Source organism: Strix aluco, chromosome 7 (assembly GCF_031877795.1).
Source record: "Strix aluco isolate bStrAlu1 chromosome 7, bStrAlu1.hap1, whole genome shotgun sequence".
In the NCBI taxonomy this organism is placed as follows: Eukaryota; Metazoa; Chordata; class Aves; order Strigiformes; family Strigidae; genus Strix; species Strix aluco.
Window position 1 is genome coordinate 18,610,645 of NC_133937.1, and position 27,885 is coordinate 18,638,529.

The 27,885-nt window shown below is 42.1% G+C and overlaps 3 protein-coding genes and 1 long non-coding RNA gene across 12 annotated transcripts in view; 2 read left to right on the plus strand and 2 right to left on the minus strand.

The window, feature by feature from the left end:
* The window catches only part of PPP3CB (protein phosphatase 3 catalytic subunit beta), a 58,930-nt gene extending 50,336 nt beyond the window's left edge, over positions 1-8,594 (plus strand). For 5 of the 6 annotated variants that reach the window (XR_012623985.1, XR_012623986.1, XR_012623982.1 and 2 more), the window contains one exon: positions 2,874-3,244. The gene's annotated coding sequence lies outside the window, so the exon portion shown is untranslated. Of the gene's footprint in view, positions 1-2,873; positions 3,245-8,255 lie in introns of those variants that run through there. The other variant, XR_012623987.1, reaches the window with a different exon arrangement.
* On the minus strand, positions 1-15,436 carry ANXA7 (annexin A7). 3 transcript variants are annotated; one of them, XM_074830685.1, is made up of 13 exons: positions 15,357-15,436; positions 12,113-12,170; positions 9,035-9,251; positions 8,630-8,737; positions 7,485-7,525; positions 6,993-7,095; positions 6,276-6,370; positions 5,457-5,570; positions 4,032-4,202; positions 2,366-2,536; positions 2,187-2,262; positions 875-987; positions 1-351 (listed from the first exon to the last, which is right to left on the minus strand). In XM_074830685.1, exons 2-13 carry the CDS (start codon positions 12,167-12,169, stop codon positions 229-231), a joined length of 1,389 nt encoding a protein of 462 aa, XP_074686786.1. In that variant the 5' UTR covers position 12,170; positions 15,357-15,436; the 3' UTR covers positions 1-228. The 3 variants fall into 3 exon arrangements, with proteins under 3 accessions (XP_074686786.1, XP_074686788.1, XP_074686785.1); XM_074830687.1 differs by having other exon boundaries at positions 7,485-7,528; positions 15,357-15,423; XM_074830684.1 differs by lacking the exon at positions 15,357-15,436 and adding an exon at positions 15,070-15,088 and having other exon boundaries at positions 7,485-7,528.
* On the plus strand, positions 14,995-25,163 carry LOC141925887 (uncharacterized). Of its 2 annotated transcripts, none has more exons than XR_012623988.1 (3): positions 14,995-15,053; positions 15,601-15,664; positions 24,857-25,163. It is a non-coding gene; the product is annotated as an uncharacterized LOC141925887 (long non-coding RNA). The 2 variants fall into 2 exon arrangements; XR_012623989.1 differs by lacking the exon at positions 24,857-25,163 and adding an exon at positions 17,960-18,185 and having other exon boundaries at positions 15,007-15,053.
* Positions 20,356-27,577, minus strand: EIF3F (eukaryotic translation initiation factor 3 subunit F). Its single transcript, XM_074830688.1, has 8 exons — positions 27,256-27,577; positions 27,091-27,161; positions 26,731-26,810; positions 25,516-25,653; positions 24,332-24,423; positions 24,005-24,141; positions 23,752-23,865; positions 20,356-22,983 (listed from the first exon to the last, which is right to left on the minus strand). Exons 1-8 carry the CDS (start codon positions 27,554-27,556, stop codon positions 22,906-22,908), a joined length of 1,011 nt encoding a protein of 336 aa, XP_074686789.1. The 5' UTR covers positions 27,557-27,577; the 3' UTR covers positions 20,356-22,905.
* Between the last annotated feature and the right edge of the window lie 308 nt (positions 27,578-27,885).

The window sequence follows — 27,885 nt, forward strand, 5'->3', positions numbered from 1 at the left end:
TAATAGACAAGATATATCTTTTATTATACAATAAAGAATATTATGTGCTGTAAATTAAGGCAGTTGTAAGTGGAACAAGCTTACTGAATCATCAAGAAGGCATATTTGATTATACAAACTTTAAAATTATTCTTTTACAACACAAGGATAGTCTGTGTCTACATAAAGCATGTTACATGTTCTTCAGTTTGTTTTAAAAAAGAAAACAAAAAAACAGATAATCCTCTTCTATTGGCCAACAATTGCCAGCAGCAAACGCCGGTAATCACCGCTTGTATCACTTGCTATCATTGTAGCCAAAGTCTTCTGATACATTTGTGTGAACATCTGTTTAATTTGCACAAGGTCAATCTATGTAAAGGAAAAAAAAATGAAACATAAACACAGTGTATGATTTTTAACTCCTAGCCCGTCACCTGCATCTCCTCCCTCACAGGCTGCAGAACACATGCCAAGGGTGAAGTGTGCGACTCATTAACTCTGCAGCCTTACAAGCCAGCTGGTCCCTCTAAGGACCGAGGAGCAGCTCCCAAAGCAGAGTGTCTAGCAGGTGTTCCTTGCTTTGTTAGGACTGTACTGTCCTAACTCTTTAACAGCTGAACATTTGAACTCGAGGTGCTTATCTGCTACATGGACAGGCAACCACAGTTAAAAAGGAAGACAAGTAGTATTACTATCTAGACAGAGATAATTAAATTACTATATAAAAGCTGGCTTTAAAACAAATTAACAGATTCATCTAAATCTGAACCCCATAAAAGCTTCGTTGCAATACATTGTTTCTACAGTTGTGAAAGAAGGACTAAGTGAAAAGCTGGTTAGGGTAGATGGCTTTCTGCTACACGTGATGTTTACAGAAGAGAAAGTTTCTTACCTCACTGCGAGTGACTATAATTCTGATGAGGGTAGAATCATCTGTGCCAGCTCCTTTCATAGAATAATAAAGTCTTTCTGCAAAAAAGGCTGGGCGATTTAAAGCACATTGCACTGCAATAAAGTACATTTTTAGCATTAGTTCCAGTATTGTATGCTGTAAAGCAATACCTGGTAGGATCAATTCAGGATTGATCCTGATCTAGCTGTAGACTGGTGAAGATCCAGTTACTGTGGATTACAGGAAGTGTTTTATAGGGCTAAACTTATTTTCAAGCTGACCAAATGAGTTATTCTTCACATGAAACCTTATGGTTATTAGCAATTAATGTCTCTGGAGGTGTTTTTCAAAGTTGTCTGAAACCTTAATTCTCAAACAGGTAATTTAAAATCAGTTCTTCTCCTTGGATAGCTGGTACTGGGATACAAGGTATTTTACTCATGTTCCATTGCTAGAATCTCACAAAAGTACAACTGTAAAGAATTCTCACTCTAGTAGCTACAGAATGGATCTTGTTTCTGTTAGATTGTTCACTCTCAGAGACAAGCCTGTATTCTTTTACACGATTCTCAGAGCTGAATTCTTCCCATAAAACTCTTTAGCAGAAAATTATCTGGGAAGTTTTTGCTTATCCATTATGGCTATAGAAATGCTGTCATTTTGGTAAGCATTGGTAGGACTGGTGCCTGCAGATCTACTATTACTAATAAATCATACTGATTCTCACTATCAGCAAATTGTGCTAAATTTGAACTGCTTTATAACAAGTCAGCAGGAAAAAGTGAATTCAGAACAGGTCTTCTATTTTGCTGAAGCTTTCCTTAGCAAATGCTGAGCTTTTTGGGGGTAGGTGGTGGTGGGGAAGAGGAGTGGAAAGTGAACTGTGCCTAAAGTAGGTTCATGCTGGTGTTGAGATCATGCGTGGGGGTGGCTCAGCTGTCTTGCTGAGGTGCCAAACAACCAGAGTCACAGCTCTGTTACCCTGGTACTCGCATCACTTTGCGGAGCTCTGAAAAATACAGCTACCAGCACTAACCAGTGACCCTTGTCTCTGTGGCATTGCCTGCCTTCCCAGAGAAGTGACAGGTAGTTCCTATGTAAACTTCTCTTGTTTCAAACTGACTTCTTCATGGTGGATGCATATTTTCTCCAATTAAGTGTAAAGTGAGTAATTTGTTAGGTCTCTCGCTAGCAGAGTCTCAGATTGTGTGTTCATTTGCCATATGGCCAGTGTTGAATGGGATTCTTCTTCAATTACATTTAGAAAGATTAATTTCTAAGGGATAAGGGGAGGGAAGAACATATCACTTACAAATAGTCTTCAAACCACGTTCCACATTTCCAGAAAATTCTCGGTCAATGCTGCTTAATAAATCACGATTAGCAATCTACAAATAAAGGAGATTAATATGTGGATAATGAAATGCAGTGACAACTGGAACCTTAAAATACACTGACTAAGCTCGTTGGAAATCAGTGAAGAACTCCTACCCTGGAGTATGCCTCAACTGTTGCTTTCAGTTGGGGAAAACTTCTGCTTGCCAGAACCATATTAAAGCAAGATTCATCAGTCCCAAGTTTTCCTTCACCTGCTTGGTACAGACGCTGAGCATCTTCTTGAGCTTTCTGATAATCCACAGTTTGATTCTCATCCCGATTACCCTAAAAGCAAAGACAACGGATGTAAAATGAAATTACACAGAGAAGAATCCTTCAACTGCTTGCAAGCCCAAGCATATATCTTCAAAGCTTGAAGCAGAAAGAGTAATACCAGTTTGAAATACATTACGTTGCTTTAAAACCACTCTGGTTTAATATTTCTTATAGGGAACAAATACAAAAGTGGCCCAGAACCCTATCTGTAGGGCATGCTTTAAACTACAGATATGCTGACTCAAATAATTCACCCCTACATACCATCTCATAGTTCTAATTCAGGAAGTACTGTACTTAATCCTCTATTTTACTTAACGTAAGCTTTCTCTTGATTTGTTTCTAGGCTTCAAGTTGCAAAGAATCTTCCCAAACGAGCTAATGAATTATCTTACCGAGTATGCACACCTGAAATACCTCAGGTCTTCTATTGTATTTAGAATTTGCTAATTCCAAGCAAGAATGTCTCCAGAAAGCATTTACTATCACTGCAATATGTCAGTAGGGCTTATGTGACATTTTATGTGCTTTGGGGTTTTTTTGCTGCCCAGTGCATGGATGGATACAGCTAAATACACTGGCTGAGTAGGCTGAACACATGCTCTCACATACTGTTGTATCTATAGTGGCTAATATAGTATTTAAATGATGTGGTTGTCAGTTATTGTAAACTACTGGATTTATCAAAATAAAAATTAGCAGCATGAGCTTCTCAAAGTTTGCTTTCTTGTGCATTTTGACTTTTTAATCCAAATACCTAGTGCATAGTTAAACTCTCACAAAGGGAGAGGCAAACAAGCTAGAGAAGTGTCACAGAAATTCTAACAGCAAATAGGCAGATTGATCAGAGAAATGTGGGAAGTTGCATTAGTACATATTTCTTCCTAAACATGGGTAACTGCAAGTTACTATTCTTCAACAGAAAAAGAGCCCTAGTAAATGATGTGGGGTAAGCAAGCTCCAGTGTTCGCCCGAGTTCAGTAGTAGCACCTCCCTAATTCTGGTGATGTGAAGGGAAGGAAGGCTCTGGTGTAACCTGGGAGGTAAGTTTTGCCCTATGGTACCTCTTCGCTTGTTCATAGGGATTCCCACAGGGTACCATAAAGGCTATCCTATCAGATTTACCCAAATGATTTTGTTAATGTATGCAGAAAGTAAGCATCTTGCTTTAACAGCAGTGCGGAGCACTGCTTTATAGTACCACTAGATCGCATCTGCACAATGAAGTATTTACACATAAATTCTGAGATGAATATAGGGTGCTAAATTAGGTCACACAATTCATCACAGATTTGCAGATACAAAGTATCTCTTCCTTGACGAGGGACTGAAGTGTCATACCTTGTCATCAGGGAATAAATTAATGGCCCAGGGCTAATTTCTTAAAATCCTGGCTGTTGCTAAGCATACACAGGCAATTTATTTATGGAGCCATTATGACTATACACATCGAAGTCAGACTGTACACCATTATCTTACCAAAAAAAATAAAATTAAAGCTCACTTGGCACATAGATATAAGTAATCGTTCAAAGTGTCCTGAAGTGTCTGCTCTGATGTCCTGTTCAATGTCCCTTCCAAATTCTGATTTATAGCAGTTCACTATTTCTCGTATTTCCTGGTTTGTCCGTGTGCAAAGGATCTCAATCAGCACTCTCTCCTGAGTGCCTGCTCCCTGTAGGCAGAGGAAGAGAGCGCATAACTACAAAGCACTACCTATTCAGTTTTCTTTAACTGTGAAATTAAGCAGTCATCTGTTATTTCAAAACTTAACACAATCTACATTGTAAGAACAGTATCCTTGCAGTGTGAAAGCACCAAGTCTTCTGTACACTTAAAATGGAATGAAGATTCCTCAAACATTCAATTCAGCACTAGTTAAAAAAATACCCCAAACTATACATCCACAACAGTGATGTCAGCCAAACTTAACTGGAAAATGGTTCAGGAAGGAAATTCTTTGGCCACCTTAATCTGGAAAGATACTGGAGGAAGGTAGAGCCTCATGATAATCATTAAAGCCAAAGATAACGTGTAAATTCTGTTTTTGGTAAGCGTACAAGTGTGTGCCCTATTCCAAATGTGGCCACTTCCTCGACATGGAGCACTGCTAGGAATTTTTCATAAATGCTTCACTCCCACCAGAATAAAAATTAACTGAGTTCTGTGTACATTGAGATCTTACAGGCATGGTCATTCCTATTCAGGCAATGATTAGATAGGTAACGTTATATTATACATCTTTTAAAATGGTCAAGAGTGGCTATTTCCTCCACTAAATCCAGACCTTCATTTGACCTCCACATTCTTTAGAAGGTCTGCATTCATACATGGGTTAAGTTACTTGTTTCCAGTATCAACCACCTGCTAGCTGCTGCAGCTCAAACAAGCAAGAAATTCTGGTAAACTGGATGTACCAGTTTAGGGGAGTTAAAAATTTAAACCAGCTAACTCACCTAATCCCTAATGCAGTCTTAATACTTGAACAGATACATGTATCATCTGACCTTAAGAAAGTATTTTTTCATTGTTCTTTTGGTAAAAAAACTGGGATAATCCAAAAATTATCTTTCAGTAGCAATGGTTTGTTCCTAGTGAAGAGAGATACATAGCTTCAGTTTAAACAGTGGTTACAATTTTAACAACACCCTGGCCCTTTCTAGGTTGTAGCAAAAATTGGGACCAAGTGGCAAAGTTCAGTCCTGCAGCATTTCATCCTCTGCTGGATGCACAGCTGCTCTGGATTGGCTAATCCTGCAGAAATTGACTGGAACTGGGGGACGCATCAGAAAAGAATTTTAAGCTGCACAGTCCCAAAATCCGTTTGCCACTATGGGATTTTTCAGCAATGCAGGGATCAGGTATTCTCTTTTCTTAGATGAGCATTTTAAGTCGGTTTTAGACTATGTCATTCACAGGAAAACCATACCTTCATTGCATGACGTAAACTCCAGGCATCATAGTAGGTGCTAGGCATGAAGAGTGCTAGAATCAATTCTTCCACATTTCCACTTAACTCAGACTTCAGGTCTTTAATTAAATCCTGTTCAATTATAAACACAAAAAGGGCTTTGGAGAGTGTTAGCCACATAGATTATATACTGAAAAAAGATCAAACTAGAACTTATTTTTGTGACTGTTCTCTACCTTTGTGCTGTTTTTCCTGTAAAGCTTTGTTTTATTTCTTATAAAGAACTTCCCTCTGTCCAAAACTTTGACAGCTCAGCTCTTCTCCATTATCTCCTCACTAATTAAGACCTAGTCAGGTCCTGAAAAATGCCACAACTATAAAATTCCACTTTAAGTTGCAGAAATGACAGATGGAAGAAATTAAATTATCTCAGCCTTTTATTGACTAACCAGTCCTCAACCAGTTTCTCAGTTTGTTCCTTATGAAAAAACAGATTTCAGCGCTGGTTTATGTGCATAAAAAACTCGGTAGTTTCAGACACTAATACAAGGACTGTTTAAGCTCATTTTCTATCTATCAAGCATTACAAAAGCAGAGACGCTTCTTGTTTGGTCAGGGATAGAGCCAGCCTCCAACATTCCCCCACCCCTGCTTCTGCCAGGTATCAGGACAACACCATGTTAAATACCAGATGTCCCCCAGTACACAAGGAATGTAACCAAAAGTGCATTTAAAAAAAGCCCAAACCACACCCCAGGACTAAAATGCAATCAGGCAGTTAAAGCAGCAGCTGCAGGTTTGGTTTTGTTTACCGATTCAAAGAACTAGTGAACATACCTTGCCATACATAGTCTTGAAAGCTGCTTTGATTTTTTGCCTTTGATCATTGGAGCGGTTAGCAACAACATTTATGATAGCCTGTTCATCAGTTCCTTGGAAACAGAAGGGCAATTTCATGTAAGAACTCATAATAATCCCTCCAACGCTATGCATTTTCTAATCTTGCATTTGGGCATAGTTACATAATAAATTACTACCATTTAAGTCTACCGAATTTTCTGTGTAACTTTGTCTACTAAATTGCCCGAGTCATTTTGAAAGTGTGACTTCTGAAAAGCTTGGGGAGGGAAAAAAAAAAAAAAAATATGGTGTCCTGGTTTAGCCAGGATAGGGTTAAGTTTCCCCAGCAGTGGGGGGGAGCGCTAGTCGGGTTATTCAGATACCATGTGGATCTCACATCCTGGCACCGAAGTGAGAGGGGTTGGTTAACAGGTGTGTTATGCCATCGCGCTTCTCACTGCTGTATTGGTAGATATTTTGCTCTGTTCATTGTTATTACTGTTATTGTTGTTGTTTGTTGTGTTGCTGTTGCACTGTTGTATTAAACCTTTCCTTATCTCAGCCCGGGGCTTTGTGGGGGAGGGGCAGCGGCCGCATGGTCTCAGACCCCGGCAGGGACTAAACCACCACATATGGTTAAATGAAAATTGAGGAAAAGGACAAAATGGCAGTAAGAAGTTAGCTCAATGGAAATTTAAGCTATTGCTTACTTACCAAACCCCTTCATAGCTTTGCGTAGAATTTCTGCATCCCTTCCAGCATCAAAGTTTGGAGCAGCTATAATTGTGCCCTGGGTACACTGAACCATTGCTGCAGGCTGAAAATAAGAGTCACATGTAACTAGCTATCCTGCACAATGTAAATTCAAATTAAAAATCACAACTCCGGAATCAGTGCTTCAGAAGGAGGTGTCCACTAGTTCCTCATTTTTTTTCTAACACAGAATCAGAGCGACATTTAGTTGTGTTGAGCAGCTTTGGCCCACCAATGCCAAAGCCATGCTTGTACCCAATTCTATGGATGAAGATCTACTCAATGAGTGAGTATACACAGATACAGGGTTATGATTTTGTTCAGGTTGTACTCTGAGTGTAGGTGGGAGCTCTTCATGCAGAACATGCTGTAGATTGTTGGAAACCAGTTGTAAAAACATTGAAACTACAGAAGCCATGTAAGACTGATTACAGAAGAGGATACAGCACATACCGGACCAGGCATTGGTGATGATGCTTGTCCACCAGGATATCCTACTGAAAATAAAGAACAAGGTAAAAGGAATTAATTAGATCTCCTCTTACTATGTAAATGCTATCTAATCTGAAAATAAAGCCATTTACAGACCTACCACTGCATAAAACCTGTTTCCTAAGTAATGATCAGTAACTGAACTTCTTGCCCTTAGGAATATGGGAAGAAGCAATCACAGATGCATTCTGGTACATACACTAGCAAAGCAATTCTAAAAATACTACATTTACTGGTGCTGTGGGAACTGGAAGGATTTCTCCTTGTTAAATATTGCTATCTTTGACAAAAGCCAAGATAGCCCATGCAAATGAAGCACGTGTGTCCTGTGCTGTCTTTTAAAGTCATATTAGACATTTTAAAATGTCTAGCATGTAAACGATAAATATTAAGAATTCATTGGTGCAAAAAGAATTGAAGTAATCTCATTTTGTGATCAAAAGCACTGTAAATGCAAAAGCTACAACTACTTTTTTTTTGTACTGGAATTTTATTTTAATCCATAATATGTATGTACAATAGTTATAATTTTAACAGCAGCTTAGTTATTAATAGAGTTAAAGCAATCGTTAAAAAAAAAGGTTTTGCTGCTCTGAATTTCTTGCAAAGACAGCTGACACATTCCAGGATAAAAATCATCTTGATGGTAATTCACCACTCAAAGCATTAAAAACACTGCACTGTTTTTAAGCAATTGTGTGAGTCTCCTTTCCATTTCCCCCACTGTGCCAGGGATCACCATGAACACACAGATCTGAAAAATGCATCCATTTCTTCGAGATTAACAGAACAGCTAGATACTCATTGAATGGGGACTCTGGAGTTCACAGCTCTCATCAGGTACTTGCAGTCTGAAGAAGGAAAAGCACCTAACCCACTACATCATGACCATTAATCGGTGACAGCCATCCCTTCTGGATGTAGCACCTGTAGAGATGGTTCTCATCAGCCCGTCAGTGGTCTTGTCAAGAAAGGTTGCAGGAGGTTTACAGCATACAGACCTCAACAGCTAAAAGTAACAAAGGTAAGGCCCTAATTTGTTACTACCTATCCCGGCATCTCTTGGTTTAACCTTGGATGCTTAAAGTTTCTTCTATATGACATACCTGGAATTTGTGCTGGTCCACCTCCAGCATAGCTTTGGGCAGGAGGCTGCGGATAGCCGCCAAAGCTAGGGCCAGCGGGAGGCACACCAAACCCAGGGCCTGTAGGAGCTAGGAGAAGAAGAATGACTTCAGCATGCTTAATGTTTTGTACTTGACTTATAACACAACATGAGCCAGGTTATTGAGCAGAACTATGCAAGAGACTTAATTCCTCTGTGTCTGTGCAGTGGCCCAAAACTATCGAGGCCCTGCCATCACCATGCAGGTATTTACTGCCAGATAGCAATCCAGCTGGCTGCCTAAACTGATTGCTAACAAAGCTGCTTTTCTTGACTACTTCTACCAAGCACAGGAAGTGGTTACACCAGAAATCACTCCCGAGGGGTACTCTAACAAAGATCTTACCTCCAGGATAAGGTGGCATTCCTCCAGCCTGGGGAGCTCCAGGGTAGCTCCCAGGGGCAGGGTAGCCCCCCGGGGCAGGGTATCCTGCTGCTCCTGGGTACCCAGCAGTGGGTGGTGCTGCAGGATAGGTCCCTCCTCCTGCCGGAGGGTATCCTCCAGGAACAGGGGGATAGGAGTACTGACCGGCTGGCGGATAGACAGACTCTTGTCCTGTTGGCTGAAACACAAAAAAGGCATGTCTGTACGCCTGCTAACACCATAAGAGTAAAAAAACTCTCAAGCTACCACAATGTCCACATGTATAATAACGTGAATTATGTAATTAAATTCAGCACTTGAAGCAGCAGCAGCAGAATTCCTGAAGGCTGGATGGGGACTCATGGTTGGGTTTTCTGATGCATCTCCCATGTTGACACAGAATCAGAGAATGCTGCAGAGTGGAAGGCACCTCTGGGCAGCCTCTGATCCCATCCACCTTCAAAGCAGAGCCAGCTTCGGAGTTAGATTTGCTCACGCAAGGTGTCATCAAGTTTTCAGTATCTCCAAGGAACAGCAAATCCACAGCCTCTCTGGGCCTGTTTCAGTATTTGACCACTCTCATGTGAAAACTGTTTTCTTCAAATCAAATTACAATTACAACCTGTGGTTGTTGCCAGCTGCCCTTTCACTGTGTACCTCTGACAAAAGACTGGCTCTAATGTCTATCACTCCTCCTTATGTAGCAGAGGACCGAACAGATCCCCGCTTAGCCTTCTCTTCTCCAGACGAGCTGCCCTCGCGGACACGCTCTTGTTTGTCCATGTCTCTGTTGTACTGGGAGGCCACAACTAGACACGGTATTCCAGATGTGGCCTTGTGGCACAGAGGAATACTCATTTCCCTTGACCTGCTGGCTTTGCTTTTGCTAAAGCCTGGTATGTCATTAGCCTTCCTCCCTGGGGACATGCACTGCTGAGCCACGGTCAACTTGTCAACCAGCAGGACCCCTGCTCCTTTACTGGAAAGCTGCTACTTCTATCCCTCCTGAGAGGTGAGCTCAGCTAGGCTTGCTCTCTATGAATCATTAGGAGCTCACCTCCTGTTTTTATAGGACTTTTAAGAGCTTAGTATCTTTGAAACTTCAGCCCCTCTTGTACAACCAGTATTTTCAAATGTTACGTGGTAAGAACTTAGAAGAAGTGTTGGCGTTTTTTTTCCATTTCCTTTGAAATCCAGATTATAAAGCATGGACATTCACTGACTGAATCTGGACCACTCAGTCAGATTGAACACCTATTACAGGTTTTAAATAAAAAGAACAAGTCAAACATCTATATGCCTTTGTTTTGCTACATGTATGACTTACCAGTCATACCACAAAGGTTGCTACTAGCATTAACGTACATTAGAAATATTTACTTCAATGACCAGGATCTCTAAGGGAAAACCCTCTAAGTCATACACTTGATCTTAAAAATCAGGTATTTAAAATCAGCTTTGTAATGAAGCATAATGTATGGGCTCATTACTCGCTTGCTGGGAATCCTCTTTACTGACCAGCTTTAGAAATATGGGTCACACATTACATACAGTACACACTCATTCTCAAGCCCAGAAAACAAATACACTGCAAAGGAGTAAAGTCTAGCTCAAGCCTTCTCCTCCAGTTTGGTTGCCCCAAGATTTCTACCTCCAGATTGTGCCCAGGCTATATAATATTCTCTTCCCCAGTGATACAGTCTAACCTTTCTCTGCCAGACTCAACAAAAAGATTTAAATGGAATTTAGATTTGCAAATCCAAAATTAGGGTCCTCAAAAGCCCTGCTCAGATAACTATCACTACTTCAGAAGAAAATAATTTCCCATTGGTTTTTTGCACTTGTTATCACTTTGGGCATCATCAGTGAGACTAGGAAACCTGGAATCATTGATATGGAATCTAAATGGTCTTTTAAATTAATCTATTGAAGTTGGCTATATTTTAGATGCTAGCTAAGAAAAAAATATTTTCAGTTGTAGTTAAAAATAAATTGAAGCTACAATCATGAGGGTTCAGCAGAACCTTGAGGGGGGAAAAGAAATCCTAGAGTTAAGAAAGTCTGGTTTCTAACATGTTTGTCTTTAGTTTGACTGACCTTAGTGTTTCAGAGGGAGTAAGGGTAAATTGTAAAGCAAAACAATTGGAGAATTTATTGCATGTATTTATATATATTGCATGTATTTATAGCTTTTCAGTATCTTAATGGGATCCAGGCTGAGCTCCATGCTGAATTCTAGTTCTGTACTACATAAAACACAGACCATACAAAATTCCAACAATTACAGTATGATCAGTGCCATACCAGTAAAAGCACGCAGCTGCATCTAGCTTTGAAAAACAATGAAGGCATATCAAAAAGACTGCTGTATCAGCCACACCTGATAAATTCCAGCCTTCCACTAAGTTTCATTGGAATTTTTAGTCCATTCAGTCATGAGCACAAGGTGGAACAAAGTCCTGCGGCTGAAGGATAGGGGGTCAAAGTCAAGATACGGTGTCTTTTATCCTCGGAAAAATATTTACTTGGTGTCGTATGAAAGCTGGGCTACTTGCGTAAAGCATTCCAAGCTCTTCCTGAGGGTAATGGCCACTGAAGTTTGTTCAGCATCTCTGTAAATCCTGGGATACGGGTACGCGGAATACTTGGTAGAGACTGTTTCAGAGATTACCTCTGACCCTGTACGTATGTAAAGACCCTCATACTTATGTAAGAACTACTGATACTTTTAAAAAATTATTTGTTGAGATAGTTAGCTATATTAAAAAAAAAAATCAAAAATTTCACAAGACAAATACAAACTAAAACAATCAAAAACCTTTTTGGAACAATAGGCAACATTAAAAAAAATAAATCTTAAACTTCCTTCTTGGAATTCTTATAAGACAACTGTAAAGTCATCCTCAGGGATATATAGATGAAAACAAAGACCATCATTTCTAAAGAATACTGTATATGAACTGACAGCTACTATTTACACACACACAAAGCATAGTAAGAAGGGGTACTCACAGAATATAAATACATTAGGAATGCAACACATTGAAGAGCCATACTTACAGGATAGCCAGGGAAAGCAGGGTAGCCGCCAGAAGGGGGATAACCCGGGTATGACATTCTGGGGGAAAAAAAAAAAATTACATTTTCACTGTCAAGGCACTATACATGATTTTGTAGTAGTCATTTGCTTGCTAATTACCTGTTAAATCACTTGAACAATATGAAACGTGGTAAGAGGCCTGAACCTCCAAAACGAATTCTAAAATACAGGATACACTTGGAGGTGCCAGCAGGAGGGGGCTGAGCCCTTTGCCAGAACAGAAACAGAAGGATCAGGCTAGAGCAGGGCCCCAGTCCCACACTGCACCAAGCATGTCTCACACCACCCTGCACTCCTCCACCCACAGGGGTAGTTCCTGTGAGAAAAGCAGTTCCCTATCGATCCCATGTAAAATGATAATTTGATAGAAACATGTAATCCCCCTGCATTACTTCATTTGTGTTTCCTGCCAGTAACTGTTTAGTCCCATTTTTAATAGAGGGGTTTGGGGAGTAGGAATTGAATGGGACAGAGATCATCCCCCATGTTGGCAACAACTTGGGCAGGGAATTTCAAGGCCATTAGCCAGGTTAAGAAACATTTAATGGTGGGGGAAAGAACCATGTTCACGCTAACCAGACGGATTCCCTGATCAGAGCCTGGGAGCTATGGCACATTTCTAAGACAATATGCACCTTAGGGGCACAACCCAAAGAACACAGGCAATAAAAAAATGAATGCAATACAGCAAATGATTATTCATATTTCTAGGTGTTCACTGGTCAAACCAAATGGATTTCAAAGCAGAATGCTTACTGTGTTGGATCATTAAGGCAATAGGTGGTCAGAGAATTAAACACCTGAGACTTAATGTTGAAAACACTAAAACTTTACATAGGTTAGTTCAAGTAAGAGCCAAAACTGACTTGCAGAGAAGCACAGCTATGCAGTCTCACACTGATAAACTTGGATCATCACTTGCAAATAAATAAAGGGGGAAGAACAACATGAGGTATATTTGTAAAACTATAATCACAAACACTGCTAATGGCTATTTATTTTCCTAAGAAGAAACACCTTAAACCAGTACCTGTACAGTATTTATTACTGACAGCTGCTTGAATGGACTTTAAATTTGGCTTTTAACAGCACATTTCTTTTGGTATTTCTGACTGTAACACTAATTGTAACTCCTTTCAGGAGCAAGATGACCAGCAACACTTCCTTCTGATTTCAGTTTCACTCTTTCTGCATACAGGAAGATATTGTGTCAGCAAAACTGAATATTAAAAAAAACTTCCTTCACCTTTTCAGCTTCATGTAATTCAACTAAAGTTACACCATTACGAAGCCAGGATTGTAAAGCCTGTAAAACTTGTTGAGGTGCACTGTATCGTTTCCACTGTACGAGTTACTATGTTTTTCATGATGCAAAATCAACAGCTGATGACAGCAACTCAACTGTTCCAACAGCTGTAAAAAGTTTAACTTGTACAATAAATGGGACCCAACAATCTTTTAGCCATATTAAAATATATCAAATTTTAGACTTATTGCAAGAAATTCATTCTAAATGAAGTATAAATTTTCAGCTATGTCTCTGATTTACTAGCAAACACATTCTGGCAAAAAGCTTTTAAGCCATGAGTTACCAACATCTCATTTTCAAGCAAACAAGCCATCAAGGCTATGTCGCAGTTTTGATTAGCAAATTAACCACCTGTGTAAACCTGTGACTTATGGTGTACCAGTACATTCTTTAATGCTTTCCTTATTTTGTCGTATTGGTTCTTTTTCTAGGATTCAATTTGTGATGCGAGTTCTTTTGGGCCAGGTACTGGGAATCGTGGTATTTAATTTAATCATTCCCCTCTTAACAAAGCCTTGATTCCTATTTGTCATTCTTCTGAATTACAAAAACAAAAATGTTTTCTTTGCATTTGCTTGATGTAGCTGGGTTTTTTTCTTTTTTATTTGAAAAAAAAAAAAAAGGTTTTTTAGAGTAATAAAAGGATCAAGTAAGGACCGCTGTTTCAAGTACTTCAGGCCTTTTATAACTAGATGGACATGATGCTGAATTGGGATTTCAGACTTGCCTCTGACACAGAATCTCTTCAAAACTTACTATGACCACACAGCAATATTTACTGAAACCTGTTTGAGTATGCAGATAGGTTTCCAGGAGATAAATTAAGTCACACAATAGCAAGCACTTAGTAAATATCGGACTGCCATGGCCATAGCACATGGCCTCACTTATCTCAAGCACAAGCATCCTCAAGCAGAAGAGGCTGATATTACTACTTTTATCACCAAAATAATAACAGATTTTCCCATCAGATTTTAATTTCCACCCCGCTCTCCCCGGCCGGGGCACAAGGCGAGGCCCGGCCGGTGGCGGGTTAAGCCGCAGCCCGCCCGGGGGTGAGTCAGCGGCGGCGCCGGCCAAGGGCGGCTGCGGGCCGCAACCCCCGCCGGCACCCGCCGCTTCTCCTCTGCCGGCGGAAATCGAAATGCGAGCGGGGGGGCGTCTCCTTGGGGGGTGGCAGGGGCAGCTCTGACGGTGTAACATCAGGGGATGCGCTAAACTCGGCGTGCTGGCAGGAGTTCAGCGGGTAAAACCAGAGAGGTCTCCCTCACTGCCGCAGCCCGGCCCCCGCGCACACGCCCCAGGCCCAGCCCCACACACGACGGGGCGGAGGAGGCACCGCCCAGCGCCGCAGACCCGCGCCCCCAGCCGAGGACGCCCCGCCAGCACCACACCCGCCCCGCAGCCTTCCCAGGGCCGCGGTGGGGCCGCCAGCCGCCCCGCCCGCAGCCGGCCCTGCCCGCCGGGCGAGCCACCGCCCCCTCGGTTTCGGGAAGGGCGGTCACGCACCGCCCTGGTCTCTCCCCGCTCCCTCAGCCGCCAGCCCCGGCGCGGCGAGCCCTCCGGCGCGGCACAGCTGCGGGCGGAGGCAGGTATTACTCTACTCACTTCTCCTGAGGCGACCGGGACCTCGCCCCCGCTCCGCTCCGCACCGGGCGGACGGGCCCCCGGCGGGAGGGGTGCGGCGCCTCCCTCGGCCGAACACCTGCCGAGCCCCGGGCGGGAGCCCCTCGGGTGGTGCCGGGCCCCAGCGCGCCCGTGCCGCAGGGTGCGGCGGGGCCGGGGCCGAGCCCCCCCGAGGCGGCGGGTGAGGAGAGCCGCCGGGGCCCGAGGCGGGGGGCGCAAGAGTCACGGCCGGCCGACTCCTCCCCTCGCCCCCCCTCCAGCTGCCTCACCTGAGGGGGGAAACCTGCGGAGCCTCCGGCCTCGCTCCCGCAGCTGCACCGCAAAATGGAGGCTGTGGGGCCGGGCGGCACCCGCCCCGCCCCCGGCACCGAGCCCGCCCCGGCCCGGCCCACGGGCCCCGCTCCCCGCGGGCAGGGGCGCCGCGCCCGAGTCTCGGCAGGGCCGAGGCGGGCCGGCAGCTGGTCCCGGTGGGGATCGCCCCGCTAACCCTGGAGCCCTTTCCTCTCTGTGCAGGTTTGCCCCATCTTGCTGAAGGAAAGCTGCAGTATGGCCAGTTCTCCTTCAAAACGGCTGAGAGGTAAGTTCAAAGACCCAAGTGCCGCTGAAAGGCAGAGCGACTTGCCAGTGGAGCTGTGTCAGGGGAAGCGCCGAGTGATGCCATCCCACGGGAGTCCTTAGCCACCCGCCTAGGAAGGGAAGGGAGAAATCCACACAGCAGTTCCCTTATAGCACCATTGCAGCGGAGTTCAGCCCTAACGCATGTAGCTCTAAATCGAGTCTCTTATCCAGTAACACATGAGTCTTTAGATCAAGAGCATCATTCAGTAGCCGGCAGGTAGTGAGCCAAGTTGTCTAGGCCACCAGAACAGTGTATAACAGGCAAAGTAGATAAAACACGTAAGCGGAGCTGGAGGAGTCTCTCCTTTATATGTAGTTACTCAAGGTCAGGATTTAGGTCCCAAGAGGGCATAAAGGTAAGACTGTCCTGAGTACTACGTATTTTTCTCTAGAAAGAAATTTTAATTATAGTTATTTGTATGTAATTGTGGGAAGTGCACTTATGTTTTGTTTCTATTATAATGTTTATTCATATTTATACTTAGACACTACATACACATAGTCCTTCCCTTACCTGGTGGTTAATTATTCATGAGAGATTCTGACCAGCAAAATACTATTTCTGAAGGATCCACCTATGATATTATCAGCAGTTACTTGAGATTATTCAGAATAACTTCCTACTTTTTCATGATAAACATGTTAGCAGTTCAGAGACCATTAAAACGCAGACAACTTTTTTCCGGTAACCTGGTGCAGCACTTGAGCTTTAGATGAAACAACAGCCACTGTTCTATTTGTCTGTAAAACAGCATTAAGTGCAGGCAGCAGAAAACTGGTGGGTAATAATTTACCATGCTTGCCTGCTTCAAATGAAAAGCACCTAAAACCACATAAAGAATCTAATAAATGACCTATCTTCAGCAAAATTGGGCTTGTTCTTCCTTGTTTGCCCAGAATACATCAGGAACACCTTTAAGAATTTAATCCTCACAGAATTCTTCAGCTGACACTCCTAGTGTATGTCTACTTTATTTCACCTCTGTTAAGCCCATTTATTTCAGGACAGGTATATATTTAAATCCCCATTTCCATGGGAACCAAATACATTTATAAAGTACACAATTCTTTATCTCTTCCATTTAGTGGACTGCTTGGATTTGAGCTGTTCAAGGAAAGAAACAATCTTTTCACAAACAAATGGGAAAAGAATAGGAGAAAACATTTTAACAAAACTGCATATGTCTGAAGAATTTGTTAAATGCATTGCATGTTTATATGTTAACAAGAATATCTAGAATTACTTTTTTAAAGCATGGAATGGAACCATTGTGGTCATCTAATTTCACTCCCTATATTTAAGGAAATCTCTTGACTTGTTACTGTAGCTAGAGCCAGCATATTTAGGAAAGCTTCTAAAACCCCATGCAGAGTTAAGGCAACTTCACTAAAGTTGAATTTTCTAATAGTAAGAAGTTGGGAGACAAACTCTTGTTCTTCTCTTTTGTAATATCCTTGCAGTTTTTTAAAGACATGATACTGGACAGAATTCTGGTCTGAAGGGACTTGGCTCTCAACTACATAGTCATACTAACTGAGTGCTATCAATAGAGCCAAAACAAAACTTTTTTTCAGAGTCCTTTATTGTTGGTGACATAGGTCACTAAAGCATTGCTGCTTCTCTGCTATGTATCCTGGTTGGAACATTATTTCCTAGTTAAATAATATGAAGCATTACTTCTGATGTTCTATTTCAGCCAATACAGTTAAATTTAAAAAAAAATACTTTCTCACAGTTTGTCGTAAGCAACAAGATCTGGTCAGCTTTGAACCATAGGTCAAAGTATAACAAACCAACAGGATACTGCAGTGATCCAAGTCTAAATTATGTACTAAAAATACTTTTCCTGTTACACTACCTTGTGACTGCAGTAATTAAAATGCAGATAGTCAAGGTTAGCTGTTGAGTTAACCTTCCATGTGCACAGGGAGTGGAGCAAGTTCAGGTCACTTCGGGAAGAGCCATGTGTTTGGTTAGCTGCTCCAGTGAGAGCCACTACCCAGTGAGTCATGTTAGGGCTCCACCCACTGTAGGCCAAACATCGAGGTTTCACACACACTCCTTACAATTTAGTTGCTACTGGGGTCTCTAGGTCTGCTGTGTAGAACCACAGTAAAAATAGAAGCCTCACCCTTTCTCAAAGCACAGAAGGACACCAGCAGGTTGTTCTGCTAGACTGCTTAAAAGAGCAGCATGTCCAATGTTTTTCACCATCAACTTTTTAATCCTTCTAATCCTGCGTTTCAAATATAGATGGCGTATGTCCACAGGATCAGTCACACGCCAAAGCAGTACTTCCTCTTTGCAGGAGAGTATTCTGCCAAGAAACTTAAACGACTCAACTAACAAGGCAGACTTAGGGACCTTCATCCCAGTGTATTGAAATAATCATGAAATTGTAATTCTGGCAGCAAGGATTTTTTTTTTTTTTTAAAGTATCCAATTACAGATAGCAAAATAAAAAGTTTGTTATTCTCAATGATATAGACCAATTATTTTATTTCCATTTTTCCAAGGCTTACACCCAAACACATGGTTTATCAAAGAGCAATCACTGGTTTATCATGCATCAATCACTGGACATACCCGGTCAGTTTGATGCAATGTACATTCTAAATGAGGAATTCAGTATAAACCACTTGGATGTCCACAGAAGGCTTGACAAGAACTCACAATTGGTTAAACAACAGAAGACAGGAATCAGCATGAGCAAGGATAAAGAACTTGTAAGAAAGAACAAAGGCTGTGTTGAAAAGGGAATTTGTATAATTCTGTTAAGTTGGTCTGGGATCAGTTCCAAGTTTTTTCTTAACTGAGTAGGGCACAAAAGTTAGGAATAAACTAATGATACCTGCTGGCAAAACTGTGAGATGTCAGCAACACTGAGAATAATCCAAACCAGAAGAAATATGTGGATCTACAATTTTTTTTTTAGTTAAAAAGTGTCATAATTTAATAATTTTATTGGCAAATTGGAGTTCAGCTGCAAATGACAGCAGGGGCAAGAGATGGGGGTGCTCAATCACACTACCTGACAGACACCAAGAGGCAAACAAGGAATTTGTAATAGGAAAGGGTCAATGTATTTTTATATTCATTGATTTATATGCTGATACAGGTATGGTCTTTACCAACTCAAGTGCAAGAAAGACTGAAATTAAGTTTTAAGTGGGCAGCTAAGTGATCAAAGCATAGACAGTGCATCAGAGGAAAGGAGATAAAGCTTAATATGTTTAGTAAAATGAAGGCTATGATGGCTACCTGTAACAGATAATGTATAAATACCGGGAAGAGCATGAAATAAGAACTTTAGTAAGAACAAAGGAGTTATATTTAGGTATATTTAAAATAGAGTTTAAGATATGGTTGGTCAAGATGGGGAAGTACTGAATTTGTGATTCAGGAAACCCCTTCTAAGGTGGTTAGTGGACACAGGGAATCAGAGAAGATGGCAACAATGAAGTGTCTGTTAAACACAACAAATGAGCAGCACGAACTTCTTTTCCTACCCAGAGAAACAGATAGGGTTAACCCTGCTCTTCAGTCACATGAGTTTAGAATGTCAAATTTCTATTGCTTTTTAGCTTAACCAGCAAACTAACAGTGACACAATACAGTCTGCAAGAACTTCAGATCTTACTCTAATCCTAGTCACTACCACCACCAGAAATGTTCTGTGCAGCATTGATCCTAAGTACCTGATAGCAGTCATAGGACACCTGACTGATGAGTACTGCCTATCCACTAATATCTCTTGAAGAATCATCTAAATGTCATTTGCAAGCCTTGCAAAGCACAGGGAACCTAATTACCATCAGGTATCTGCAGTTTCCATTGTGGTATACCACCTTCTTTCTACTGCTGACGCTGTCATCAGTTAAGAAATACTGGAGCATTACCAGCTCCCTCCTGCAATTTTAAGAAGGCATTTCTGTTAAAGATAGTTCATCCTGCAATTATTGATTTTGAGAAGTAACACAGAGTACCTTCATGTGCTTGTGGGTTTTACATGCACTTGATCAAAGATGCGAGCAAGCACAGTCTTACTAAACTAGGAAGATGTCAGAACAAAACATAATGTCTGTGTGCTAATTAAACTGCAGGTTGTCAGAGGTCACCATGCTGGCTGAAAAAACATAAGGTTTCATTGCTTCTTTGTACTGCCAAGAGATGCTTTGCTGAAACTCCGTTGCTTTGTTGAGACTGACTGAAATTACATCTGAGAAGGGTCCAAGACAGCAGGGTGAACTGATTTTATAATTCATCCAACTTTTCTAAGTACATAGTCTACTGTGTACACAGTAAGTACATAGTATACACAGTATACCGCGTACTTAGAAGAGAGTCAATTGTAACAGTAAGCTCTGTTCTGTATATTGAGGAAAAGAAGTTTTCAAGGAGAACTTCATGCTGAGGTAAAACCCCAAGATCAGCTCAACTAAACCAGGATACAAAAAAAGATCTCCTCATTTGAGCAATTAAATACTTGAGTGCTAGGAGCTCATGACAGAGCCATTTAAGAAAGGTATCTTAAAGCCTAATACTTAGCAGGAAAACATGCACATTGCCAGAAATAACATGTAATACAGTTATGTCGAGTAAAGTTATACTCAGAGAAGCCATCTAAGAAAAGAAGAAGGCTGAACATGTCACAGAGGATATAAAAGTTTATTATATTAGTGAGGGCACTAATACGACTAAATATAATATACAGTGTGTATAGAAGCACACCCAGAGAACTATCTTGACTATTTACAGCTAGACTTTGTCAAAGTTATTTGGAGCGATGCATCCTAAACAAACAAAAAAGGAAAAAGTCCCCTAATAAATACAAGAAATCTGTGGTTTACAAATCAATAGCAAGTTAAAGCTTGAAATCCTTGGTGATGTTTCTTGACACCCAAGCTCTTACCACCAGATTTTCTATTGAACTTCAAGTTTTTAGATAGATTTTCGTGAAGTGGAACAATTCAAAGAAAATACGTATAGGAATCCCTGTCCAGATGTTCAAACTCCAGAGAAGGAGTGCCTCCAAGGTAACAATACAGCCCAGGCTTTACAATTAAGCAAAATGATGGATTACACTTTACAGTTGTGTTTGCAATATTGTTCTTCGTAAGAGTGGCCACTGAAATTTGAAATCAGGTATTCAAAATTCCAGAGTCAAAGCAAGATTCACAATGAGCCGTTCACCCAGTAAAAAGGCACAGAATGGATGGGATCAGATACAGATTTTTTTTAAAAGGGCAACTATTTTTTTCCTACTCTGATTCCAAGCATTTGTCACTGCTGTCTGGCATAGAACTGAACCTATGGGTTGTGGCCTCTTCTGACACCTCTACTTTGCAGTGAATCTTTCTACCCAGGAAGACATCACCTCAGTCCCTTACAACATACTATCATTAGTCATCAGGTAGTTGCAAGGACTGGCAAATTCCACAATACCTTTTCTGTATCAATGATGACAAATTGGATTTCTTCTCAGAACTTTGCATTTTGTGCACAGCAGCTTATTAAATAGCATAGCTATTCAACTTGTAGAGCGTTTAAAATCTTTCTTCTTACATTTTATCAGTCTGCCTAACAGAGAATGGCAAGAGTTTACTGCAGAGGAGAGATCAGGGAAAGAATATTATGCTTTCCCCCCCCCTTCAACTTTTTTGCAGTAATTGGCTTATCTAGCTTTCTGCTTGTTCTTTTCCTCCAATTTCAAGGCTTACTTTAAAAAGCACCTTGACCTGAAAATTTGTGAAATAGTTAAATGGTCAAAGTTATGAAATTGAAGGGAAAACAACAAGAGCTGAGTTTTACACTTATTTAATGCTTACAAATAGCATTTTAAAAGAGATGAGAATCTTTGCTCTACTGTCAGTTTTCATGTACCTTGTCCTTGCGATTAGAATTTAGCAGAGTCACTGGGGGAATTCTCCAGATTGGAACAACCAGTAACAGGATCTACAGATTTGTAACCTGAGTCCCATTCTTGAATTTATCTGGCAAATTAGCACAAAAAATTATTTTGGGGAATGCTAGCTTTGCAGGCTTCTCTAACATTTCAAATTCATATGTGAGGCATCAAAAATAGTCATTAGTAATTAGAAGAGAACAGTTAACATCATAGAAGAGGGACACTTTTACTCTATTAGGCAAAACCTCTTCAGTACAGCTGAACAGACTTCTAAAGATAATGTTACTTGCTGAGACTGTAAAAAGTTACAGCTCAGATGGATTGGTATTGGCTTTCTTTCAGCTGGAACTCACTGAACGTAAAGTAGGTTTTGGGGAGAAAATGGGAAGTTTCCGTTCACATAATTTTAGCAGCAGTACAGGGTCATGAAACAGAAAATTCTTATTTGATGACACCTGACTTTTAACCTCAAAACCTTATGAAGTGTAGTTTTGCTGTGCTTTTCTTCTTTTGCAAAGATGGAAACTCCAATAACCACACTTGTTCGGCCACAAATGCTTTTCAAGCCCTTTTAACCATGAACTGCTAGTTTAATTCTGTGAATCCCTGCTTTGAGGGGCTAATGCTATTGACCTTGATTTCCTTTCCCAAAGGATCAGATATGCGTAGAAATGATACCATAACATAAACTGAATTTGCTGTCTCATACTCTGTCAGTACCCTGCTGAAGGGCACACACACAACACCACTATAAACCAGTGACCAGTCTAGTCCTCTGTGGAAAAGCATATTATGTGCAACACAAGAAGACGTGCTTTCAGTGTGCTTTAACAGCTGTAAAAAACCCCGCAACAAAGCCTGCAGAATTGGAGTTGACTTGCTTCCGCTCTAGTTTTCTTTCCTCATGCCATGTTATCCCCCCTTCCTTTCAAAAACTGATTCATTATACAATAAATGAGAACAGTTTTTTGTGGACAGAAGCCATTCTTGCCACTGCAATGGAACTTTTATTTCAAATACATTCTTACAATAAAGCTGTATTTTGTTATACCCAGGAGACAAAAGATTCACATATTCCATTTTAAAATATTGGGCTCAACTAAACTGCAGCTTTTCCCATTCATTTCCTAAACCATGTTAGGGATTTTTCAGGGCAATGGAAATAAAGATGTAAACCAAGTCATCTAGGTAATTAAATTACGGTCCAAGGAAATTTGTAACACAAAGTTGATAGAAAAGTGTATCTGCTCGTTCTTCAGGCTTTTTGAAGTGTAGCGTGGCAGAAGTTTCTTTATAAACTCAGAAGTTTTTCGTTCAGAGCAATCTGTGACTGTGTGAGGTTTGCCAAGTAGGTTACCATCAGTAGGTCCTGAGAGGGGAAAAAAAAACAGTGGTCAGAAATATTAACTAAGATGGTAGCCTATTAGGGAGTTGAATTTTTAACACCTGTAAAGCAGTTTACAATCAGCTACAAGAGATACTGTGAGTCCTGGAAGTCCTACCTTGAGGGACACTTCCTTCGCAGGAAGAAGGTTTTGGCATTCCCAGAATATGAAACACTGCTTGTGAAATTTTAACTCTGAGTTCACCCATGTTAACCAGGCAAGTCAAAGGGTATAAGCAAAATTAAAAATTAGTTCTGGTCTTGCAGACTGTGGGTGAACAACACATTCAGAAACTTAGCTTTCACTTTCTAAAAATCCATTACAGAAATAAGGTAGCACACCAAAACCTTGTTCATGTCTTTAGTGTTACGCAAGGAGACAGAACTTCAGCTCAGGCAAAGGAAGCTGGCAAGTCACCAGTTATCCTTGAAATCCATACTGCTTTAAGCTTGGTAATTCATACTGCCCAATCACTCTAAAAGAATTGGTGCTGGCTTTCAGATTACTTGCGTAATTCCCAAGTACTTTAAAACTTATTCTCTCATTTGCAGTTGCTTGCACGATTATTACGGTAAGCTCATTTATCCACCCTAAGCTCTTAAAACATCAAATTACTGCCAAGAAAGGGCTGTATTTTCTATTAACATGTTTGTATGAAAAGATAGATTGTTTTGATCACAGACAAATTTGTGTCTGTCCGACATTTTCAAAATCACTGGCAATACACTGAAAAAATTAGATGATGAACTTACATTGATATTGCTGTTCAACATTGTCTCAAAGTCCTCTGGTGAAATCTTTGGCACCTGGTTAATAAGATCCATCAGGAAACGCCCAACAGTGTTGTCAGCAGCCACTTTGCCAGACTAAGCGCAAGAAACATACACTTCAACGTGAGTAAAACTCAGTAAGTTTATGGCCCAGAAAGAGAATATATAAAAAGAAAAACAAGATGCACAAGCTTACATCAAACTTATTTGCTGGCTCATAAGAAGCTGGCCTTACCAATACATCCTCTGCATACTGCAGCACCATGGTCAGGGTATCCTGAATCCTGGCTGACGCTGACCCCACCTGCTGTAAGTCACTGGACAAGCCAATCACTCGATTAGGGCTAAAACAAGTCTTCATGATAAGGTCCACTGAAGGCAAAAGGAGGATCAGTGAAACTGACTGCCACAGAAACCAGTTTAAATCCTTAACTTGTTGAAGATTTTTAGGATAGCTTCAGCAAGACAGTCTAATTCCCAGTGAAATTCCCAGAATGGCAATTTTACCAGGGTAACAGTGTCACAACAATGGTTATAACCAAAACAGGAAGAAAACATTCACCTCCTATCCGCTCTGTATCATAATAAACATATTTCACTGTTAGAGGTGTGAACATCACGCCCATAGTTTTACCAGGGACTCCCATGGGGGCACTAGAAAAAAAAAGAAACGGACATATTTAAGGGAGGAAGTAAAAATTTCCATCTCAATGATCTCTGTTAGCACTGAAGTGTGAACATGAGTAGGTTACTCATTCTCACCAAAATCAGCAATATTAAGACCATGGATAACTGAGAACAGGAAATCAGTCCTGGCATACTATTAATTGCTCATTTTCATCCGAGAATATTCCTAGCTGGTCTGATGTTTGTCAGCATGAATGCATGAAGAGCTAAGTACCATCTTCTTAGCCACAGCTCCTTCCTGCTTATAGAGCAGGTATTCCTCTATCCTAAAACACTCCGTCCTCTTTGAGAAATCACTTAAGAAACAAACATAAATGGACAAAAATTCAAGTACAAAGCACTCTCAACACCTTCATTATTTCTATTATTCAAAGTATTTGAAGTTCATTTATGCTTTCAGTAAGAAAGATGTCATGGAACAGCTTCCTTTTTGAAGATGCACAGTCAAGAAGCAGTAGACTTCTGCTACAAAGAAAGGCTGGAGTTTTATCCTTGAAGAGGAGAGCTCTTCAGCCACTACTGGGAAGAACAGTGAGGTAGAACAGTTTCACTGCTCAATATTTAATCTTCATTATTAATCGATAAAAATGGAAAGGGTTAAGGGGCAGAAAGACTGATCAAGAAGATGCTGTTTCATTTATGTTTTAATTGCACTAATCCTCCAACTTGTATAAATAAACTGCCAAGCAATAAAGCCCAGTAACTACAGGTTAGCATTCAGACAATGTGATGGAACTTAGTGACATTAATGCCAGCTATATAAATCCTGTGAAATGTCATGAAGATGTTCAGAACATTGTTAAAGTTAATTGAGTCACAATTCCCCAACCCAAAGGGTACCAGCTTATGAAAGGTTAGGTATTTCAACTTATATACAATGGTCAAGACATTCCAATGGGAAGTAAGCCATGATCCCTAGCTCACTGCTGTGTTTTAACTACTGCACAATATTGTCCACAGTGAGACACTGCAAGCCCACTGCATTTCTCATTAACCTGATGTGGTCTCTCTCAGTAATTCAGATAGCTCCCCTCCCAGAAATGCAGCCTCCCAGAGTACCTGACATAGGCTTTAATGCTCATGCGTGAATTCTGGAGACTCGTGTCCACAGTGAGGTGGATTGGATTGTGCGCTTCCCGGCTGTAATACTCATGGATCAGGACAGAGTGTTCCGTGATGTCATGACCTGTTGCATACCTGCAAAAGAGCACAGGTTGAGGAGCCATTCTTCCAACATTCAAGTGCCCAATGTTTGGTATTGTTGGTATTTAACAGGTTTGTATCCGAAAACACTGATTTCTAAACACTGAGCTGCAGAAATGTACTAAATACAAGTGTTTCAGCTAGGGAATTTGTAGTTTTATGGCCAGCTGTCCTAGAATTGTAGGAAATGGGCTGAGCACACCCATGCCCAAAACATGCACAGGGCCAGTGTTGTAGTACCAGCCATAAAGAGTCGGTGCAGCTGACATCAGACACCCAAGATTCAGTTATCTGCCACTACGTTCTGGAGCAACTCTATTTCTGTATAAGTCAAAGCATGTCAAACAAATCTGGACCAACCAAGCAGATCTTCCACAAATCAAACATCTCTCTGCAGGAGGTATAACTCGTTAATCTAGCTCCTTTAGCTGCTCTGCAATTAGCTTCTCACATACACAGGAAAAATCCTGTCATTAGAACTGTACTTTGCTGTGCCATTAGAAGGTTGTTGAGGAAGTCTGCTCCACAGGAACAGAACTGAGCTATTTTGTAGGACCATAGAAGCACGAAAAGACTAATAAAACTATCCACACACTCAGACAGACTCTGTTCCTGTAACACCCTACTGATCTTGCTTCGCATCCTGCACACAAGTACTTACCTTTTCTCAGCTGAGAACATCTCTGCATGCTCAAGCTGGTATCACTGATTCCTCCTGAGGCCTTCGCTACTTGAAAGTACTCTTTTGTGTCCTCCCTTCTTTCTAACCAGTTATCTTTCATGGTGCAGGTTGTATTACAGGTGGCTAAGTTCTTCTAACAAAGCTGTGCAAGCATTCTCTAACTCTTATACCTTTGCTGGATATAAACAAAACCAAACCCTGTAAGTCTCCAGCACTGTCTCTTCCTATTACAAACTGCAGGAGCTTTACAGCTGACTCTATAACAAGAGTTGCAAGATGTTACTGTCACAAGCATTACTGCTTCTCAACCTGTGACAAGGAGAATTCTGTATTTCAAGTGTTTAAGGGACCAACACATGCTTGCATGTTCTTGCGGAAGGACAACTTACCAGCCCAAGATGATCTCGCTAGGAGACACCTTCTTGTGCAACTCATACATGTTTTTGGCAAATTCCATATCGACTGCCACCTGAGAAACGGGACAGGACCAAGTCAGCTGGTTACAGGGAGGCTTAACCCTCAGCGGGGGACAACATGGGCACAAGCCCTAACGCCGCCATCAGAGGGAGCGCAGGGGCCGCACCCCTCGGCAGTCGCCGTCCCGCCAAGACCCACCGCCCGCTCCACGGCACGGCCCGGGCGGGCCTGGCCGGAGCCGGCGCGGAGCCTCCCCGAGGCGGGCCAGCCACGCCGGCCCCGCTCCGCCCGGGCCGCCTCCGGAGAGCGGCGGGCGGCCCCGCGCTCCGTACCTCATCCTCGGACTCGTTGTGAGGGACGGAGAAGCAGTTGGTGACCTCCACCGAGTGCTTGTCCACGGTCCCTGCGGGAGTGCAGCGCGGTTAGGGGGGGCGCCGTGGGGGCGGCGGGCTGCTCGCCCCCAGGGCTGGCGGCGGGCGCGGCAGGGCGGCTCTTACCCAGCAGCGTCCCGATGACCCGCGCCGCGCCCTCGTTGCGCCGCTCGAAGCTGTCCACGATGGAGGCGAGCACGACCGGGTGCAGCCGCACCACGCGGCCGCCGGGGAAGGGGCCTGAGAGCGCGGCCGAGAGCGGCGCGGCCGGCTGCGGTGGCGGCGGTGGTGGCGGTGCCGGAGCGGCGGTTGGGGGCGGCGCGGCAGTGGGGGGAGCGTTTCCTGCCGGTGCGGCGGGCGCCGCCGCCGTCGGACTCTGCGCCGGGGCGGCCGCAGGAGGAGCCGGAGCAGGAGCTGTCGCCGCCATTTTGCAAGAGAGAGGTGGGGGGATCGGCGTCGCTAATAATTGGTTGATCTGAACGCCTGTCACGCAGTGTTACTTTCCTATTGGGGAAAGGGGTGTGCTAAGGCCCTGCTGCCATCTGTTAATCACTCTGGGGAGAGCGATGATTGGAGGACGAGCACGAGAGTACACTGTCTATGACTAAAGCTTAATCTTGTTCCCACCCTCTCGGGGCCGAAAAGTTTTTCAATTGGGTTCTTGTATCCCCCGCCTCCGTGCCTATCTGCTCTTTCATTGGCTGGTACTTCCCTTACCGCCTGTCTGTCAGGGCGGGAAGCCTATTTATTGGCTGT

Bases quoted from the DNA above. Each gene is read 5' to 3' on its own strand.
- ANXA7 (XM_074830687.1), bottom strand. From the start codon at position 12,169: ATGTCATACCCGGGTTATCCCCCTTCTGGCGGCTACCCTGCTTTCCCT. The intron at 7,529-8,629 runs GTATGTCATATA...CTTTATTTTCAG, and splicing joins TGGACCAGCACAAATTCCAG to TAGGATATCCTGGTGGACAA. The intron at 7,096-7,484 runs GTATGTGCTGTA...TCTTATTTTCAG, and splicing joins CATCACCAATGCCTGGTCCG to CCTGCAGCAATGGTTCAGTG.
- EIF3F (XM_074830688.1), bottom strand. From the start codon at position 27,556: ATGGCGGCGACAGCTCCTGCTCCGGCTCCTCCTGCGGCCGCCCCGGCG. The intron at 25,654-26,730 runs GTAAGTTGTCCT...GCTCTTTTGCAG, and splicing joins AGCGAGATCATCTTGGGCTG to GTATGCAACAGGTCATGACA. The intron at 23,866-24,004 runs GTAAGGCCAGCT...TCTTGCGCTTAG, and splicing joins AGTATGCAGAGGATGTATTG to TCTGGCAAAGTGGCTGCTGA.